Source organism: Chiloscyllium plagiosum, chromosome 3 (assembly GCF_004010195.1).
Source record: "Chiloscyllium plagiosum isolate BGI_BamShark_2017 chromosome 3, ASM401019v2, whole genome shotgun sequence".
NCBI classification, from domain to species: Eukaryota; Metazoa; Chordata; class Chondrichthyes; order Orectolobiformes; family Hemiscylliidae; genus Chiloscyllium; species Chiloscyllium plagiosum.
Window position 1 is genome coordinate 33,312,019 of NC_057712.1, and position 18,827 is coordinate 33,330,845.

The 18,827-nt window shown below is 41.3% G+C and overlaps 1 protein-coding gene across 1 annotated transcript in view; it reads right to left on the reverse strand.

Annotated features, from left to right (window-relative positions):
- hcrtr2 (hypocretin (orexin) receptor 2) overlaps nucleotides 1–18,827 on the reverse strand; it is a 71,411-nt gene that overhangs the window by 32,293 nt on the left and 20,291 nt on the right. The window contains exon 2 of the mRNA XM_043687463.1: nucleotides 10,413–10,591. Coding sequence (XP_043543398.1) covers nucleotides 10,413–10,591 — 179 coding nt within the window. The remainder of the gene's footprint in view (nucleotides 1–10,412; nucleotides 10,592–18,827) is intronic.

The following is an 18,827-nucleotide window of genomic DNA, read 5'->3' on the forward strand; positions in this document are numbered from 1 at the left end:
CAGAGACACAGACAGACATTTCTGTGGACAGCAGTGAAAAATCAGAATGGTGTGTTGCCTCCCTGGGTGCCATTATCAAGGATATCTCAGAGAGGGTGCAGAATGTTCTCAAAGGGGAGAGGGAACCAGCAGGAGGTCATTGTACACATTGGAAACAACAACATAAGAAGGGAAAAGGATGAGATTCTGAAGGGAGAATATAGAAAGTTTGGCAGGAATTTAAAAAGGAGGTCCTCGAGGGTAGTAATATCTGGATTAATCCTGGAGCTATGAGCTAGTAAGGGTAGGAATAGGAGGCAAGAGCAGATGAATGTGTGGCTGAGGAACTAGTGCAGGGAAGAAGGGTTAACATTTTTGGATCAGTGGAATCTCTTCTGGGGTAGAATTGACCTGTACAAGAAGGATAGATTGCACCTGAATTGGAAGGGGACTAATATACTGGCAGGGAGATTTGCTAGAACTGTTTGGGAGGATTTAAACTAGTAAGGTAGTGGTGGTGGTGGGGGGGAGAGAGACCCAGGGAACTAGTGAGGAAAGTGATCAATCCGAGACTGGTACAGTTGGGAAAAGAAGCCAGTCAGACAGTTAGGGCAGGAAGGAACAAATCAGAGAACAAGGTAGGACTGATAAATTAAACTACATTTACTTCAATGCAAGAGGCCTAACAGGAAGGCAGATGACTCAGGGGATGGTTAGGAACACGGAACTGGAATATCAAAGCAATTACAGAAACATGGCTCAGGGATGGGCAGGAATGGCAGCTAATGTTTCAGAATACAAATGCTACAGGAAGAATAGAAAGGGAGGCAAGAGAGGAGGGGGAGTGGTGTTTTTGATAAGGGATACTTAGGGAGGATATTCCTGGGAATACATCCAGGGAAGTTATTTGGGTGGAACTGAGAAATAAGAAAGGTATGATCATCTTATTGGGATTGTATTATATACCCCCTAATAGTCCGCAGGAAATTGAGAAACAAATTTGTAAGGAGATTTCAGTTATCTGTAAGAAAAATAGATGTGGTTATGGTAAGGGATTTTAACTTTCCAAACACAGACTGGGACTGCCATAGTGTAGAGAGTAGAGATAGAGAGGAACTTGTTAAGTGTGTACAAGAAAATGTTCTGATTCAGTATGCGAATGCACCTACTAGAGAAGGTACCTACTAGAGAATGCACCTACTTGTCCCATTCCAATTCAGGTGCAATCTATCCTTCTTGTACAGGTCAATTCTACCCCAGAAGAGATTCCACTGATCCAAAAATGTTAACCCTTCTTCCCTGCACTAGTTCCTGAAGAAGGGCTCATTCCCGAAACGTCGATTCTCCTGTTCCCTGGATGCTGCCTGACCAGCTGCCCTTTTCCAGCAACACATTTTCAGCTCTGATCTCCAGCATCTGCAGTCCTCACTTTCTCCTACTAAAGAAGGTGCAAAACTTGACCTACTCTTGGGGAATAAGACAGGGTAGGTGACTGAGGTGTCAGTGGGGGAGCACTTTGGGGCCAGTGACTATAATTCTATTAGTTTTAAGATATGATCTGGAGGAGCCAGTGCTGGACTGGGTTGGACAAAGTTAAAAATCAAGCAACACGAGTTTATAGTCCACAGGCTTATTTGTAAGCACGAGCTTTTGGAGCACTGCTTCTTCATCAGGAGGTTGTGAAGCTGGACCATAAGACACAGAATTTATAGCAATAGATTGCAGTGATACAATGATACATTGAACAAACTTAGATTGTTCAGTCTTTCTTCTTTTAGAATGGATTTGTTGGTTTTGATTCTTTAATATGTAAATCCTAGAACTTGTTTTAAGTCACCTTCTCAAGATCCTTTAAGATTTTATAACAAAAAGTGACATCTCAGCTCAGATAATGCTTTAAAGGTGTGAGTCAGACCAATCTTGAGTCAGACTGGTTCTATTTCCAAAGTGGAATTTACAATATTAGATGGATTCACTGCCTGCATTGACTGCTTGCAGGTCCTGCATTTTGAAGGCTAATTTTGATAGTATTAAGTGTGAATGTTCAAAAGCCGAGTGGAGACAGATGTTCACAGGCAAAGGGACGGCTGGAAAATGGGAAGCCTTCAAAAGTGAGATTGCAAGAGTCCAGAGACAGTACATTCCTGAAAGAAAAGTCTTGTAGATTTAGGGAATGTGAGATATTGAGAGAAATTGAGGCTTTGGTGAAGAAAAAGAAGGAAGCATAATGGTCGGCATGGACGAGTTGGACCGAAGGGTCTGTTTCCGTGTTGTACATCTCTATGACTCTATATGTCAGGTGTTGAAAGTTTGTGAGAAGATTTGTAGCTCGGGTGCTCGTTGCTGTGGTTCTGTTCGCCGAGCTGGAAGTTTTTGTTGCAAACATTTCGTCCCCTGTCTAGGTGACATCCTCAGTGCTTGGGAGCCTCCTGTGAAGCGCTTCTTGTCCCAGTCAAATTCATGTTGCTTGTCGTCTGCGTGTGTGGCTACTAGGGATAGCTGATCGTGTCATTTCGTGGCTAGTTTGTCCTATATAGTGTTTTGTGCAGTCCTTGAGCAAAACTAATGTAGTGTACAAAATCCCATGCAAGGACTGCACAAAACACTATATAGGACAAACAGGAAGACAGCTAACGATCCGCATCCACGAACATCAACTAGCCACGAAACGACACGACCAGCTATCCCTAGTAGCCACACACGCAGACGACAAGCAACATGAATTTGACTGGGACAACACTACCATTATACGGCAAGCGAAACAAAGAACAGCCAAGGAATTCCTAGTAGCATGGCACTCATCCACAAACTCCATCAACAAACACATAGACCTGGACCCAATATACCGGCCTGGACCCAATATACAGCGGACAGCTGAAACTAACAACCGGAAGCGGCAGGGACAGGCCACTATAAATGCCGGAGAAAACACCACAGAAGCGCTTCACAGGAGGCTCCCAAGCACTGAGGATGTCACCTGGACAGGAGACGAAGTGTTTGCAACAAAAACTTCCAGCTCGGCGAACAGAACCACAGCATATGTCAGGTATAGACAGAAGAGATCAATGAATCCTTAGAAGAGTATAAAGATAGTAGAAGTATACTTACGAAGGAAATTAGGAAGGTAAAAAGGGGACATGAGCTAGCTTTGGCAAATAGGGTTAAGGAAAATCCAAAGAGTTTTTAGAAATGCAGTAAGGACAAAAGGGTAACTAGAGAGAGAATAGGCCCCCTCAAAGATCAGCAGGGCAGCCTTTGTGTGGAGCTGCAAGAGATGGGGGAGATACTAAATGAGTATTTTACATCAGTGTTTACTGTGGAGAAGGACACGTAAGATATGGAATGTGGGGAAATAGATGGTGACATCTTGAAAAATGTCCATATTACAGAGGAGGTGGTGCTGGATGTCTTGAAACGGATAAAAGTGGATAAATCCCCAGGACCTGATCAAGTGTACCCTAGAACTCTGTCGGAAGCTAGGGAAGTGATTGCTGGACCCCTTGCTGAGATATTTATATTATCGATAGTCACAGGTGAGGTGCCGAAAAACTGGACATTGGCTAACGTGGTGCCACTATTTCGGAACAATGATAAGGAAAAGCCAGGGAACTATAGACTGGTGAGCCTGACATTAGTAGTGGGGAAGTTGTTGGAGGGAGCCCAGAGGGGCAGGATGTGCATTTATTTATAAAAACAAGGATTGATTAGAGATAGTCAACATGGCTATGTGCGTGGGAAATCTTGTCTCACAAGCTTGATTGAGTTTTTTGAAGAAGTAGCAAAGAGGATTAATGAAGGCAAAGTGGTGAACACGATCTATATGGACCTCAGTAAGGCATTCAACAAGGTTCCTCATGGGAGACTGGTTAGTAAGGTTACATCTCATGGAATACAGGGAGAACTAGCCATTTGGATACAGAACTGGTTCAAAGATAGAAGACAGAGGGTGATGGTGAAGGGTTGTTTTTCAGACTGGAGGCCTGTGACCAGTGGTGTGCCATAAGGATCAGTGGTGACTACCTTTCGTCATATATACCAATGATTTGGATGTAAACATAGGAAGTATAGTTAGTAAGTTTGCAGATGACACCAAAATTAGAGGTGTAGCTGACAGCGAAGAAGGTTACTTCAGAGCACAGTAGGATCTTGTTCAGATTGGTCAATGGGCTGAGGAATAGCAGATGGAGTTTAATTTAGATAAATGTGAGGTGCTACGCTTTGGAAAGCAAATCAGAGCAAGACTTATACATTTAATGGTACAGCCCTGGGGAGTGTTGCTGAACAAAGTGACCTTGGAATGCAGGTTCATAGTTCCTTGAAAGTAGAGTTGTAAGTAGATAGGATAGTGAAGAAGCTGTTTGGTATGCTTCCCCTTATTAGTCAGAGTAGAGTACAGGAGTTGGGAGGTCATGTTGCAACTGTACAGGTTATTTGTCAGGCCACCTTTGAAATATTGCATGCAATTCTGATCCCCTTTCTATCGGAAGGATATTGTGAAACTTGAAAGGATTCAGAAAAGATTTACAGGGATTTAGCCAGGGTTGGTGGGTTCGAGCTGCTGGGAGAGGCTGAACAGGCTGGGGCTGTTTTCCCTGGAGCATTGGAGGCTAAGGGGTGACCTCATAGAGGATTATAAAATCATGAGGCTCATGGATAGGATAAATAGACAAGGTCTTTTCCATGGGATGGGGAAGTCCAGAACTAGAAGGCACAGGTTTAAGATGAGAGGGAAAAGATATAAAAGGGACCTAAGGGGCAACTCTTTCATGCAGAGGGTGTTGCGTGTGTGGAATGAGCTGCCAGAGGAAGTGGTGGAGGCTGGCACAATTACAGCATTTAAAAGACATCTGGTTGTGTATATGAATCGGAAGGGTTTAGAGGGATACAGTCCAAGTGTTGGCAAATGGGACTAGATTAGGTTAGGATATCTGGCCAGCATAGATGAGTTGGACTGAAGATGAGATCTGGATGACAACATCTGAGGGAGAAAAAATATAGTTAAGAGAGAAAAGCTTTCTTGTGTTATTGCTTGAAATGATAGGTTGAACATCAGAACGTATTTGATTAATAACATAATTAATTATGGAGTCAAAAAGTGTGGCACTGGAAAAGCACAGCACACCAGGCAGCATCCCAAGAGCAGGAGAGTCAACGTTTCAGGTATATACCTTAATTAATTATGGTGTCAAGATGACAGTCCTGTTTTTATCCATTTGGCCACAGGATGCAGGCTCACCTTATTTGCCACTATCCCTATGCTCAACGATTTACATTGGCTCAGAACCCCACAAACCTTCAAATTTAAAATTCTCACACTTGTTTTCAAATTTCTCTGTAGTGACACACCTTCCTCTATCTCTGGAATCTCCTCAAGCCCTGGAACCTTCCGATATCTCCACTTTCCTCCAAAGCTGGCTCTTGAGCATCCTTAATGTTAACTGCTTCACTACTGGTGGGTGTGCCTACTAGCTTGGGCTGGGTCCTAAGTTCAGAAATTTCCTTCCTAAAACACGCCACCTCTTTCCTCTTCAAGGCATTCTGCAAAGCTCACTCTTTCATTAAGCTTGTGGTCATGTACCCTAATCTGTCTTATATGAGCCTAATTTTCATCCTGTTAATTAAAAATTAAACTAAGTGGATTCTATGACTCGCTAACCAGCAGGGTTTTAAAATAACACCAATAACTCTGAAGTGTAAAATTAAAAGTCATGGTAAATGGAAGCCATAATTGCTTCTGTTAAGCTACCTAAAGGTGTTTGACCACAATTTATGTTATGTGGATGCAAGCTGTTGTTCATGAAATTGAAACTAACTGGAGTAAAAGTCAGGAGTCGAAGGAGTAAAGGAGTGAACGTTCAAAATGTAATAGAACCTTCAGGCATTGATGCTACCAAAAGGCCAAGACTTGCCCCCACTGCCTTACAGATGTACCTCGCATGACTGAGCAAAGTATAGTTTATTCAAAATTTTTATTTCTTCTGGTGGTTTTATATTACTCTGAGACGCAGTTATATAAGAGAAGAGTACACTAAATTACTATTGAAACTTTGCTCTGTTCCTTTAGAAGGCACTGGTTTTTATGGAGGATCCTGTTTATCTGAACTAGGTGCTCCACCTACCTTACCAAGTGGCTACTGTGTCATGACAATGAATCAAAATCAAAATCCCAAAGTACATTTAATTGCAGCCATGATTTTGGAAAGAGAATTATTACAGACAAAAAAAAGACTGTGAAAATAAATTGGTGCTGTCTGTGTGGGACCCATTGAATGTGTTATTTGTAAAGCTTCCGCAAAACTTCAAACAGAGAGAAAGACAGAAAGAGATGCAACAGGAAGAGATAACGAGATGTCTGACTATCTTTCTCCTCTCAATAGAAAGCTATCTCTAGCAACATATTTTATTTTTGTCCCATGCAGGAAAATACAAGACAAAAAAGCCATCCTAATGTGTGTGTGTGTGTGAGAGAGAGACAGAGAGAGTGTGTGAGAGAGTGTATGTGTGTGTGCGCGTGTGTGTGAGAGGGAGTGTGTGTGTGTATGTGTGTGTGTGTGTATGTGTGTGTGTATGTGTGTGTGTGAGAGAGAGAGAGAGAGAGAGAGAGAGAGAGAGAGAGAGTGTGTGTGTGTGTGTGTGTGTGTTTTAGCTGAAGAAGATGGGCTGGTGAAATGAGGTCCCTGTGTACTAGCCATAGTTCAAATGCTTGTATGCTATGAAGTCAAAGAATTATCTAGTTTTACCTGTGCACTGAGTGCTAAAAGCAAACTACACTTCAAGCCAGTCAAAAGGAAATGCAAAGAGAAAAATTCTTTTGCTCTGAGTGCTGGCTGCTAACCAAAGAAACACGATAAAAGGATTTGATCTAACCTGCAAGATCCAAGAATCAAAAAATCAACTGTTCAACCAACAATGTTCCACTATCTACTTTCACAAGTGACCCAGGGAAACCATTTCATATAGTTTTTGACTTTTGGACACAATCTTAATCTGAATCTATGTGTTTGTGTTTTTGCAATAATATTTTTTTCAGGCTTAATAACTAAAGAACTCAAGAAAGCTTGGATAAATTGACTCCTTTTTAAACACAAATTCATTTGACCTTCAAAAAGGCAGCCACAACTGAAGGATACTTCTTTAACCCTGTTGTGATCAACTGAGGGGGCAGGTGATTGGGGAAGGAGAGCCAGCTCAACTCTACTCGTCCAGGAGATATCCGTCTGGTCACATCACAGAATCTCACCCAGGTTCTGGTCGTAGCAATGGGTTTTTGTGAGTCAAGACACTAAGTTGTCATTAGGCTATTTGACTGGACAGTGAAGAGGAGGAACAATGCTATTTCCAACTAGTATCTACACACTCCCACCTTTTAGTACAGTCACGAGATTGTGACCAGGAATAGGAATGCTTGCTCATCTTTCCCTGTCCTCCCTGAACAGAGATACTGAGCTCAGCATCCAACAAGTAGCATACTAATTTCTGCACTGGCTGAGTTATAAAGTCATACAGCACGGAAACAGACCTTTTGGTCCAAACAGTCCATGCCAAACATAATCCCAAACTAACCTAGTCCTACCTGACTGCACTTGACCCGCATCCCTCCAAACCTTTCCAATTCATGTATCAATCCAAATGTCTGTTAAACGATGTAATTGTACCCACATCCACCACATCCTCAGGAAGTTCATTCTACATGCGAACCACCCTCTGCGTAGAAAATTTGCTTTTCATTTCTTTTTTAAGTCTGTCTCGTTTCACCTTAAAAATGTGCCCCCTAGTATTGAAATCACCCATCCGAGGGAAAAGACAATTACCGTTAATTCTATCTATACTCATTCTTGTAAAAACTTTTATAAGGTGTCCATATTGCGGAGGAAATGGTGCTGAATGTCTTGAAATGGATAAAAGTGGATAAATCCCCAGGACCTGATCAGGTGTACCCTAGAACTCTGTGGGAAGCTAGGGAAGTGATTGCTGGGCCTCTTGCTGAAATATTTGTATCATCGATAGTCACAGGTGAGGTACCGGAAGACTGGAGGTTGGCTAACATGGTGCCACTATTTAAGAGAGGTGGTAAGGAACTATAGACCAGTAAACCTGACATCAGTGGTGGACAAGTTGTTGGAGGGAATCCTGAGGGACAGGATGTACATGTATTTGATTAGGGATAGTCAACATGGCTTTGTGCAAGGGAAATTATGTCTCACAAATCTGATTGAGTTTTTTGAAGAAATAACAAAGACGATTTATGAGGGCAGAGTGGTAGACGTGATCTATATGGACCTCAGTAAGGCATTCAACAAGGTTCCCCATGGGACACTGGTTAGCAAGGTTAGATCTCATAGAATACTGGGAGAACTAGCCATTTGGAAACAGAACTGGCTCAATGGTAGAAGACAGAGGGTGGTGGTGGAGGGGTGTTTTTCAGACTGGAGGCCTGTGACCAGTGGATTGCCACAAGGATCAGTGCTGGGTCCACTACTATAAATAATTTGGATGTGAGCTTAACAGGTATAGTTAGTAAGTTTGCAGATGACACCAAAATTGAAGGTATAATGGACAGCGAAGAAGGTTACCTTGGATTACAATGGGATCTTGATCAGATGAGCTAATGGGCGAAGGAGTGGCAGATGGAGTTTAATTTAGATAAATGCGAGGTGGAGCATTTTGGGAAAGCAAATCTTAGCAGGACTTATACACTTAATAGCAAGGTCCTAGGGAGTGTTGCTGAACAAAGAGACCTTGGAGTGCAGGTTCATAGCTCCTTGAAGGTAGAGTCGCATGTAGATAGATTAGTGAAGAAGGTGTTTGGTATGCTTTCCTTTATTGGTCAGAGTATTGAGAACAGGAGTTGGGATGTCATGTTGTGAAACTTGAAAGGGTTCGGAAAAGATTAATAAGGATGTTGCCTTATTGGAAGATTTGAGCTTTGTGGAGAGGTTGAATAGGCTAGGGCTGTTTTCACTGGAACGTTGGAGGCTGAGGGGTGACCTTGTAGAGGTTTATAAAATCATGAGGGGCATGGCTAGGATAAATAGACAAGGGCTTTTCCCTGGGGTGGGGAGTCCAGAACTAGAGGGCGTAGGTTTAAGGTGAGAGTGGAAAGATATAAAAGAGATCTAAGGGGCAACTTTTTCCATTCAGAGGGTGGTGCGTATGTGGAATAGGCTGCCAGAGGAAGTGGTGGAGGCTGGTACAATTGCAACATTTAAAAGGCAGCTGGATGGGAAAATGGACAGGAAAGGTTTGGAGGGATATGGGCTGGGTGCTGGCAGGTGGGACTAGATTGATTTGGGATATCTGGTCAGCATGGATGAATTGAAATGAAGGGTCTGTTTTCGTACTGTTCACCCCTATGACTCTATGACCTCTCAACCTCCTACACTCCAGTAAAACAGCCCCGCCTATCCAGCCTTTCTTTATAACCTAACCTTCATACCCAGCAACATCCCGGTAAATCTCTCCTGAACCATCTCCAGCCGAATAATATCCTGCCTATAACTGGGCAACCAGAATTGGACACAGTATTCCGAAGAGGCCTCACCAATGTCCTGTACAACCTCAACGTGACTTCCCAACTCCGATACCAAACAATTAACAAAATCAGAATTGGATGCATAAGTCTGTCTGGTCTCTATGAATCAGGTCCAAGATGGACAAATGCAACACATTACCAACTGTGTGATCAAAGGAATTTGAGAGTGAATCAAGCAGGATAATTTATTTCCACTATTAGACAGTAAGCTTTGTTCTATGTACTGCATGAAGTCCAATTAGAAATGTGCTTTTTTTATAAATCGATTTATGGTTCTCCTGTACTTCACAGGAAAAGGAAGCCTCAATGTAAATCCCTCTCCTTGGTTGAATCATCTTTAAATTAAATAACTTCTTAGCTTGTATTGAATTATTTTAATTAAACAGAACAATGATGCTTCAGCTATCAGCAATTAATATAATTTCCTTAAATTTCTTTTTGTAACATTTTTTTTATATTATTGTGGAATGACTGATATTATGAGCTTTTTATTTCTTTATTTTTCTAATTTATTCCTATGATTTTGAACTTTTGAAGGTCTGGACTCTTTAATTTATTTATTTTCCTAACGTTTTTGCTAAGCATTTGTATTCAAAAATCTATACCTAGTAACTTTTGCAACTAAGATGGTACTGTAAGTATGTGACAATAAAGCTAATTCAATTCCATTCAATTCTTCCAGTCATTTTCTGCTTCCATTTGCAAGATTCACAACATATTTTTGCTTTCAAATTTTTAAGGTTGTATAGTGTAAATTTGTTTGTTTTATTTCAAACCAGCTTTGAGGCATCAAATGTTTGCATATGGCACTCTATAACTGCAAGTTATTTTTTTATTATGAGTCCCCATTTAGAACTTGCATTTTTAGCCATTGAAGTGTCAGAAATGATAATGTACTTACTTGTAGGTAAGGAATTATTTTGCAGAAAATCGGCCCAAAAAACCATGTCTCAGTTATATCAACAAGTAGGCTGGCAGGAAGGCAGATAATTGTTACAAGGATATCGGCAAATGATAAATTAACTATGAAATAGTTTGTGACTGTCCGCATGTGATGATTCTTCCAAACTGCAATGCAAACTAAAATGGAAAAAAAACAAGATTAGAAAGAGTCGAGATAAAAGCCAGTCCCTTCACTGCTTGCACAGTCCTCAGTCCTTTCTGTTAGTTAGGTTTTAACTGCTTGGCTGGGAAACAGGCCGATAGAATGTAGGTGGCAGGTAGGAGGGAAAGTGAAAGACACTATCTCTTACTCTGATGAGAAAGCAAAGGCTTATTTTAATGGGCGAACTTGTTTTGCATCCCATTTGCCAGCTGTATACGTGAAGTTTGTTTTGGCCAGGCAGACAACCAGGACCCCCCCCCCCAGGCTGCGTGAAGGTTAGTTCAGAATGGGCGTGAAACTTGGTCGTTTGTGTTGGTGGGAGAGTCCAGAACCGATTCTTCCTTCTGTGCCCCAAAGGCACTCTTGCTCATCTCCCTTTGGAGAGTTTTTGACTTAACCTTTCTTTCCCACTGAACTGCCAAAGTGCAGCACTCTGGGCCGTCATAATTCTATTAAACTCTGAATTCCATCCGAGGAAACCAATTAGCATATGATTAGATTAGATTCCCTACAGTATGGATATAGGCCCTTCGGCCCAACAAGTCCACACTCATCCTCCGAAGAGTAACCCACTCAAACCCATTCCTCTACATTTACCCCTAACTAATGCACCTAACACTATGGACAATTCAGCATGGCCAATTCACCTGACCTGCACATCTTTGGACTATGGGAAGAAACCGGAGCACCCGGAGAAAACCTGCGCAGACACGGGAAGAATGTGCAAACTCCACACAGACAGTCACCTGAGGTGGGAACTGAACCCAGGTCCCTAGCGCTGTGAGGCAGTAGTGCTAACCACTGAGCCACCGTGCCATGTATCGATGTGGCATCTAGCAGCTGGCTGCAATAGCCTCAACCACTAAATGATAATCAGTGGAGATGGAATAGGGTACATTTCAACTCATTTTGACTGTCTATTCACTGAATCCAATTTTTGCTTAAAAGCTGCAATATTCCATGCTTTAACCACTCCTTGTAATGATGTACTCCACATTCTAATGACTTGCTGTATAAAGGAATTAGATCTCCCCTCAGCAGCAATTCACCCTCTATCTAGTGGCTTCAGTATATGGTTTTTAAGATGATGGACATTCACATTGTTTTAAAGAAGAATGATTGAACTGCACAACAAGTCAGTCTCTGCTCTTTGCAAAAATAATCCAATTAAATTCATGTTTTTGCTCTAACCCCAAATTCCTGCAAAAATATTCTCCTCCAAATACTTATCCACTGCCTTTAGCAGGCTCCGATTAGGCAGCACAGTGGCACAGTGGCAAGCACTGCTGCCTCACAGCACCAGAGACCTGGGTTCAATTCCCGCCTCAGGCAACTGCCTGTGCGGAGTTTGCACATTCTCCCCGTGTCTGCGTGGGTTTCCTCTAGGTGCTCAGATTTCCTCCCACAGTCCAAAGATGTGCAGGTGAGGTGAACTGGCCATGCTAAATTGCCCGTAGTGTTAGGTGAAGGGGTAAATGTAAGGGAATAGGTCTGGGTGGGTTGCTCTTCAAAGGGTCGGGGTGGACTTGTTGGGCCAAAGGGTCTGTTTCCACACTGTAAGTAATTTCATCAAATATATCCTCTAACTGACTCTCAGTGAAATAATCATTTCCACTCAACTATCAAAAGACTCCAATTTCCTTTTCAATGTCCTAACTTTCTCTGCTGTAGTAGGTATCTGAGATCATTCCCCTGCAGTTTCTCTTTCCCGTCTGCATCTTGATGAATCTTTACCATTCAGTTTATTGTCCTTTGTTATAGGCATAAAAAAACTGAACACAATTCTCTGAATGTGACTTCCTACTTTTAGTGTAAATTTCTTGTAACTTTATTTATAAACTCTTGACCATTTTGCAAAGTTATCCACTGGTACTCACACTTTCAGGAGATGAGGTGTGCCGAGCCCTCTGTCTCTTCATGTGTTCACACAATTCAGTGTTACAAATGTTGGGTCTGCCTTTTAAAGTCTCTCAATGTAACAGGGCTGGTCACTCCCAAAAGCATTCATGGGATCTTGTACACAGCCAGATGACTTAACAATCCAACTTTTGCTTATGCAGTTGCATGACTCAGAACAACATCTTATGATATTGGAATTAATACCATGTCATTCCTTTGTCCAATCTTTCAATGGGGGGATTAAGAAATAATTCAATGCAGCAAATCTCAATCATAATGAATTGTAAAGCTCCTTTAATTTACACACAGAAAACAAACCTGTAAGAGAGGCTGCCAGTAAGCCTGATCATCTTCAATTCATTTTAATTCTCTCTTTGATAAATGAGTAGAATATTAAACCTCATTTCTAGTTGAAGGATGACTCTCCCGCTTCTTATTTTCTCGTCTCCTGTTTGAGAATGTCTCAACGCTTTTATCCCATACAGAAAATGAACCGTCATCACCTTTCCCATTCATGAATTTATGAGCAGACCCATCAATTGAATTGACAATTCCCATGCCCAAGATAATTCATATATTAGTAGAATTGCCACCATCACATGCATTAATTAGACCATCTGAGATGAGATTTAAAAGTCCTCAGTCACATCAAATAGAATAAGGATTGATAGATCACACGCACATCACACTCACTCTCTATTTTCGCGGCTGCAGCATGTAGCTTATAAAACTATGCAAGTTCACATTACTTCAAAGAATCATTGAATAATGCATCAAGTCCGTCCGTGTACTTTCAAAGATCAACCCAATTAGTCCCACTTTTTGGCTTAACCACAGATCCTCATTTTTTTCTTTTCTCCATCAAATATTCAGCACCATTTTGTAGGCTGCTATTGAAATCATACCTTTCACCCTGTCAAGCAATCCATTCCAAATCTTAACCTCTCACTGCATAATAACACTGCACTCATGTCTTTCACCTATCATTGCGTATTGGTCCTAACTGAAAAAAAAACAATTGACTAATTGTTTCTAGATGAAGCTTGCTTTGAGCCCTCACCCACACTGCTGCTGGGTCTCAGACATCTTGCTCCACTGGTTGAAAGAGTGACTGTGCAAAGACAACTCACAATGAGTTCCAGTAAACTACTTTAAAAAGTACAGCATATCTTTCCACAATCTTGGTTTAAAACAGTCCATTTCATTTTTTGGCCCACAATAAAAATAATGAAATATAAAAAGATGTGGTCTTTATGGACATAATTAATATTTTCCTTCATTCTGGAGAAGTAATGGCCAAGTGATATGATCACTGGATTGTTATTCTAGAAACTCAGCTAATGTTCTGGGGACCTGGGCTCAAATCTCACCATGGCAGTTGGTGGAATTTGAATTCAAACAAGAATCTGGAATTAAAGGTGTACTGATGATCATGAAACAATTGTCAATTGTCTGAAAAACACCACCTGCTTCACTAATGTGTCATCCTTATCTGATCTGGCCTACATATAACTCCAGACCCACAGCAGTGTGGTTAACTCTTAATTGCCCTCTGGACAATTAGGAATGAATCAAGATTAGAGTGGTGCTGGAAAAGCATAGCGGATCAGGAAGCATCCGGGGAGCAGGAAAATCAACCTTTCAGGCAAAAATCCTTCATCAGGAATCTTTTCCAGCACCACTCTAATCTTGACTCTCGTCTCCACCATCTGCAGGACCCACTTTCGCCTAATTGCTCATCAGCCATGATTGAATGGCGGAGTGGTGGACTCGATGGGCCAAATGGCCTTACTTCCGCTCCTATGTCTTATGGTCTTATGGTCTAATTAGGAATGAATGCTGGCCTCGCCAGTGATGCCCACATCCCATGAATGAATTTTTTAAAAAAACATAACTTCCTTGCTTTTGAACTCCACACGTATAATTAAAAACAAAGATCTCATATACTTTATAAATCTGATTGGACACCTTCATAGATCCATGCACAATTAACCCCATGTCTCACTGCTCTTGCATCCTCTTTAAAACTGTACCATTTTGTTTGTATTATGACTGCTCATGCTTATTGCCAAATTTCTTCCAAATTATAACCAGTGTTTGTGGAGAAGGTTTTTTTTTGTCACGGTATCACTGGTTCTTCTGCCAAACAATTTAAATGAAGTCACACTTGGCCCAGTTACTTATCGATCTTTTGGACACCGGAAATAGTTTCTGTTTGATCCACTTAAATTCTTTGTAATCTGATGTCTCCTTAGAGCTTCTTGGCTCTAAAGAAGGTCACCTAGGCTTCTCTATAATTCCTCTTCCCTGGAGCCATCCAAGTTAATCTCTTCCGAACCCTTGACAAAACTTTTACATTTTTCTGCTGTCCAGAATTTGAAATTGCAGTCACAAAGGAGTTGAACTGTTTACAAAAGTTTAGCAAAACCTTCTCATTTTGTACTCTATTTGTGAAGCTTATTGACAGCTCAGTTTCAGTGCAATGAACTCTAAAATGATGGCTTAGTCAGGCACATCTTGGCCATTCATATTATGCAGACAGCTTTGCTTCTTTGTGCTTGAACCTGAATCAGAAAAACCTTTTTGTAGAACTCATTTTGAGATTTTTTAGGGCTAATTAATAACTTTTAACAGCTATGTTTTACTTTTCAGTTTTGCCTTTTTCACTGTCACTACAGATTTATTAAATAAGGCTGTCATGTGGTAACAAAATCTTTTGTATTTGAGTAGGCTTATGGGGTATTTCAACACACACAGAAGCAAAGTTAGAAGAATTCATCAATCTCAATTATCAACCCTCCGTGAAACTTCAATCCACAACACAACAAGTCAAGCATTCATTTTCTAGTCACACACAGTATTTAAATTGGCATGATCAATAGGCACATGTTATCAATAAAAGTTATTTTTGAAGTAAGTGACAGACTCCTTTACACAAAAAAAGCCTTACCCTAAACATACCTTCTGCATAATGGTGAGGTGTGTTTCCATTGCTATACACAGGCTTAAAAAGGTTGAAGAAGGGCTGAAGAAGGGCTTATGCCCGAAACGTCGATTCTCCTGTTCCCTGGATGCTGCCTGACCTGCTGGGCTTTTCCAGCAACACATTTCCAGCTCTGATCTCCAGCATTTGCAGACCTCACTTTCTCCTTAAAAAGGTTTGACCAGGCAGTCACTACCCTATTTATTGTATCGCAGATCATAATCACAGATTTAAATTTAACAATTGACAGTCTTATAAGAGCATCCATTATATTTCTGCACAGATGTTTCCCCTTTCAAAGAATTCTATATCTCTGTGAATTTGATTTTTCCTGGCCCGAGTAGTTGAATGCTCCATTGGTGAAATGTTTGAAATTGTTATCTCTCCTTTGTAGCCTTCTCTTCCACCTACCTCTTTCCAGTCATCTTCTCCCCACCTTATAGACTCATTTTCCTTTTCTTCTTTCAGTATTCTGCTTCTTGCACACTTCTTGCAGCCTTTCAATATCCCTCATTGCCCCTTGTAGCGTCCTCCTCTCCCCATGTCTTTTGGAGTCTTCCATCCTTGCCTCTAGTCCTTGTAGCCTCCTCCATCACCCCCTCATCCAAATCGATTTCAAGTAACATTTCCCAGACCTGATCAGCAACAATATTGATGGCCCTGAACAGTGATAGGCACCCCTCAAAACCTGGAACTTGGCAACCCAAGGATCAGAGTGAACTTTGATAACCCCAAGAGTATGGGATCATATTTAGGAGCACCCCAAGGCCAAGAGGTATTGTCAGCAGTCCCCAAGGCCAAGACCCATGCTGAGAAATAAAACAAGATCTGAAGTCAGGTGACACCAGGTTATAGTCCAACAAGTTTATTTTGAAATCACAAGCTTTTGGAGCACTACCCCTTTGTCAAGTGAGGTGAGAGAGAAGCACTAGGCACAGAATGTATACTCAGAGAGATCAAAAGGTCATACAAATGGTATGGGTGGAGTGTCAACAAGCTAAATAATGGGTTTCTGCAGGTGATCAAGAGTGTCAGACAGTGTGAGCAAAGCGTCAACAGCTAAATAACAAGCGAAGGGATGACCTATAATCTGATAAATTGTGGCAGAGAGATAATTACAAAAAAATTAAAATAGGGTGGTGCTGGAGACAAGCAAAAGGACTGGAATAACATGGTAGGTTTAAGAGTCGCATGCCAGAAATAAAACAAATGAAAATTACTTGATGTCTACAGCTACATAGTTGCTTGGTGACCAGGACTCGGAACTTAAAATCCAAAAGCATGGTATTCAACGTTCAGGTAAAATAAGGGTAGCTTTGTTAAAAAAAGTCAAGGTATCAGTGCAGTGGTATGCAATGAAACAGATGATGATATAGAATCAGTTTGAGTGGAAATAAAGAAAAGCAAGAGAAAGATGTCCCACATGGGAATTATCTATCAGCACTGAAGAACTGCCTCACCAAAGGACAAAATATAAATCAGAAAACAATGGAGGCATGTAAGCATTAATCCCTGTAATTGTCATGGGTGATTTCAATCTGAATATCATTTGGACAAATCAGATCGGCACAAGTCACAAGGAAGACAGCTTTCTGGAATGCATCAGGAATTCTTTTTTAGAGCAGAGTATGCTGCAGAATCTACCCAGAAACAAACAATGTTAGATCTAGCAATGTATAATGAGGTGTGATTAATAAGAGATCTCATAGCTAAGAATCCTGTGGGAGTATTGATCACAACATGGAGAATTTCAAATTCCATTTGTGGGAAAGCAACTTGAGTCTCAACCCAGCATTCTCAATTCAAATATGGGCCAATACTGAGATATGAAGAAAGAATTGTCAAAAGCAGATTGGGAAAATAGATTAAGAGAGGGGCAGTAGATGAGCAGGGACAGATTTTAAGCAGATATTTTGTAATACTCCGCATAAAGTTCTTCCAGTCAAAATGAAGGGCTTGATGAGAAAGACCAAAAATTCATGGTTAAGAAATGCTGTGATGGAGAGTATCGAAATGCATTCTAAGTAGCAAAGATTAAAACACTATGATGGAACTACATTGGCTGAAGCAGGACTTGAGGACTGTGGGGCTATCGTCTCTCAAAGACAACCACCTGGACTTCTATGCAACTGGCAATGATGGTGATCTCTCAGAGAATAGTGTAGTCCCACATTCTTTAAATCTGGAACGGGTAAAGATGGATAAATCTCCAGGACCTGATCAGGTGTACTCTAGAACTCTGTGGGAAGCTAGAGAAGTGATTGCTGGGCATCTTGCTGAGATATTTGTATCATCAATAGTCACAAGTGAGGTGCCAGAAGACTGGAGATTGGCAAACGTGGTGCCACAGTTTAAGAAGGGTGGTAAAGACAAGCCAGGGAACTATAGACCAGGGAGCCTGACCTCAGTGGTGAGCAAGTTGTTAGAAGGAATCCTGAGGGACAGGATGTACATGTATTTGGAAAGACAAGGACTGATTAGGGATAGTCAACATGGTTTTGCGCGTGGGAAGTCATGTCTCACAAACTTGATTGAGTTTTTTGAAGAAGTAACAAAGAGGATTGATGTGGGCAGAGTGCTAGATGTGATCTGCATGAACTTCAGTAAGGCGTTTGACAAGGTTCCCATGGGACACTGATTAGCAAGGTTAGATCTCACGGAATACAGGGAGAACTAGCCATTTAGATACAGAATTGGCTCAAAGGTAGAAGACAGGGGGGTGGGTGGTGGAGGGTTGTTTTTCAGACTGGAGGCCTGTGACCAGTGGAGTGCCACAAGGATCAGGGCAGGGTCCACTACTTTTTGTCATTTACATAAATGATTTGGATGCAAGCATAAGAGGTACAGTTAGTAAGTTTGCAGATGACACCAAAATTGGAGGTGTAGTGGACAGCAATAAGGGTTACTCAGATTACAACAGGATCTTGACCAGATAGGCCAATGAGCTGAGAAATGGCGGATGGAGTTTAATTCAGATAAATGCAAGGTGCTGCATTTTGGGAAAGCAAATCTTAGCAGGACTTATATACTTAATGGTAAGGTCCGAGGGAGTGTTGCTGAACAAAGAGACCTTGGAGTACAGGTTCATAACTCCTTGAAAGTGGAGTCGCAGGTAGATAGGCTAGTGAAGAAGGCATTTGGTATGCTTTCTTTTATTGGTTAAAGTATTGAGTACAGGAGTTGGGAGATTATGTTGAAGCTGTACAGGACATTGGTTAGGCCACTTTTGGAATACTGTATGCAATTCTGGTCTCCTTCTTATCAGAAGGATTTTGTGAAACTTGAAAGGGTTCAGAAAAGATTTACCAGCATTTGCCTGGGTTGGAGGA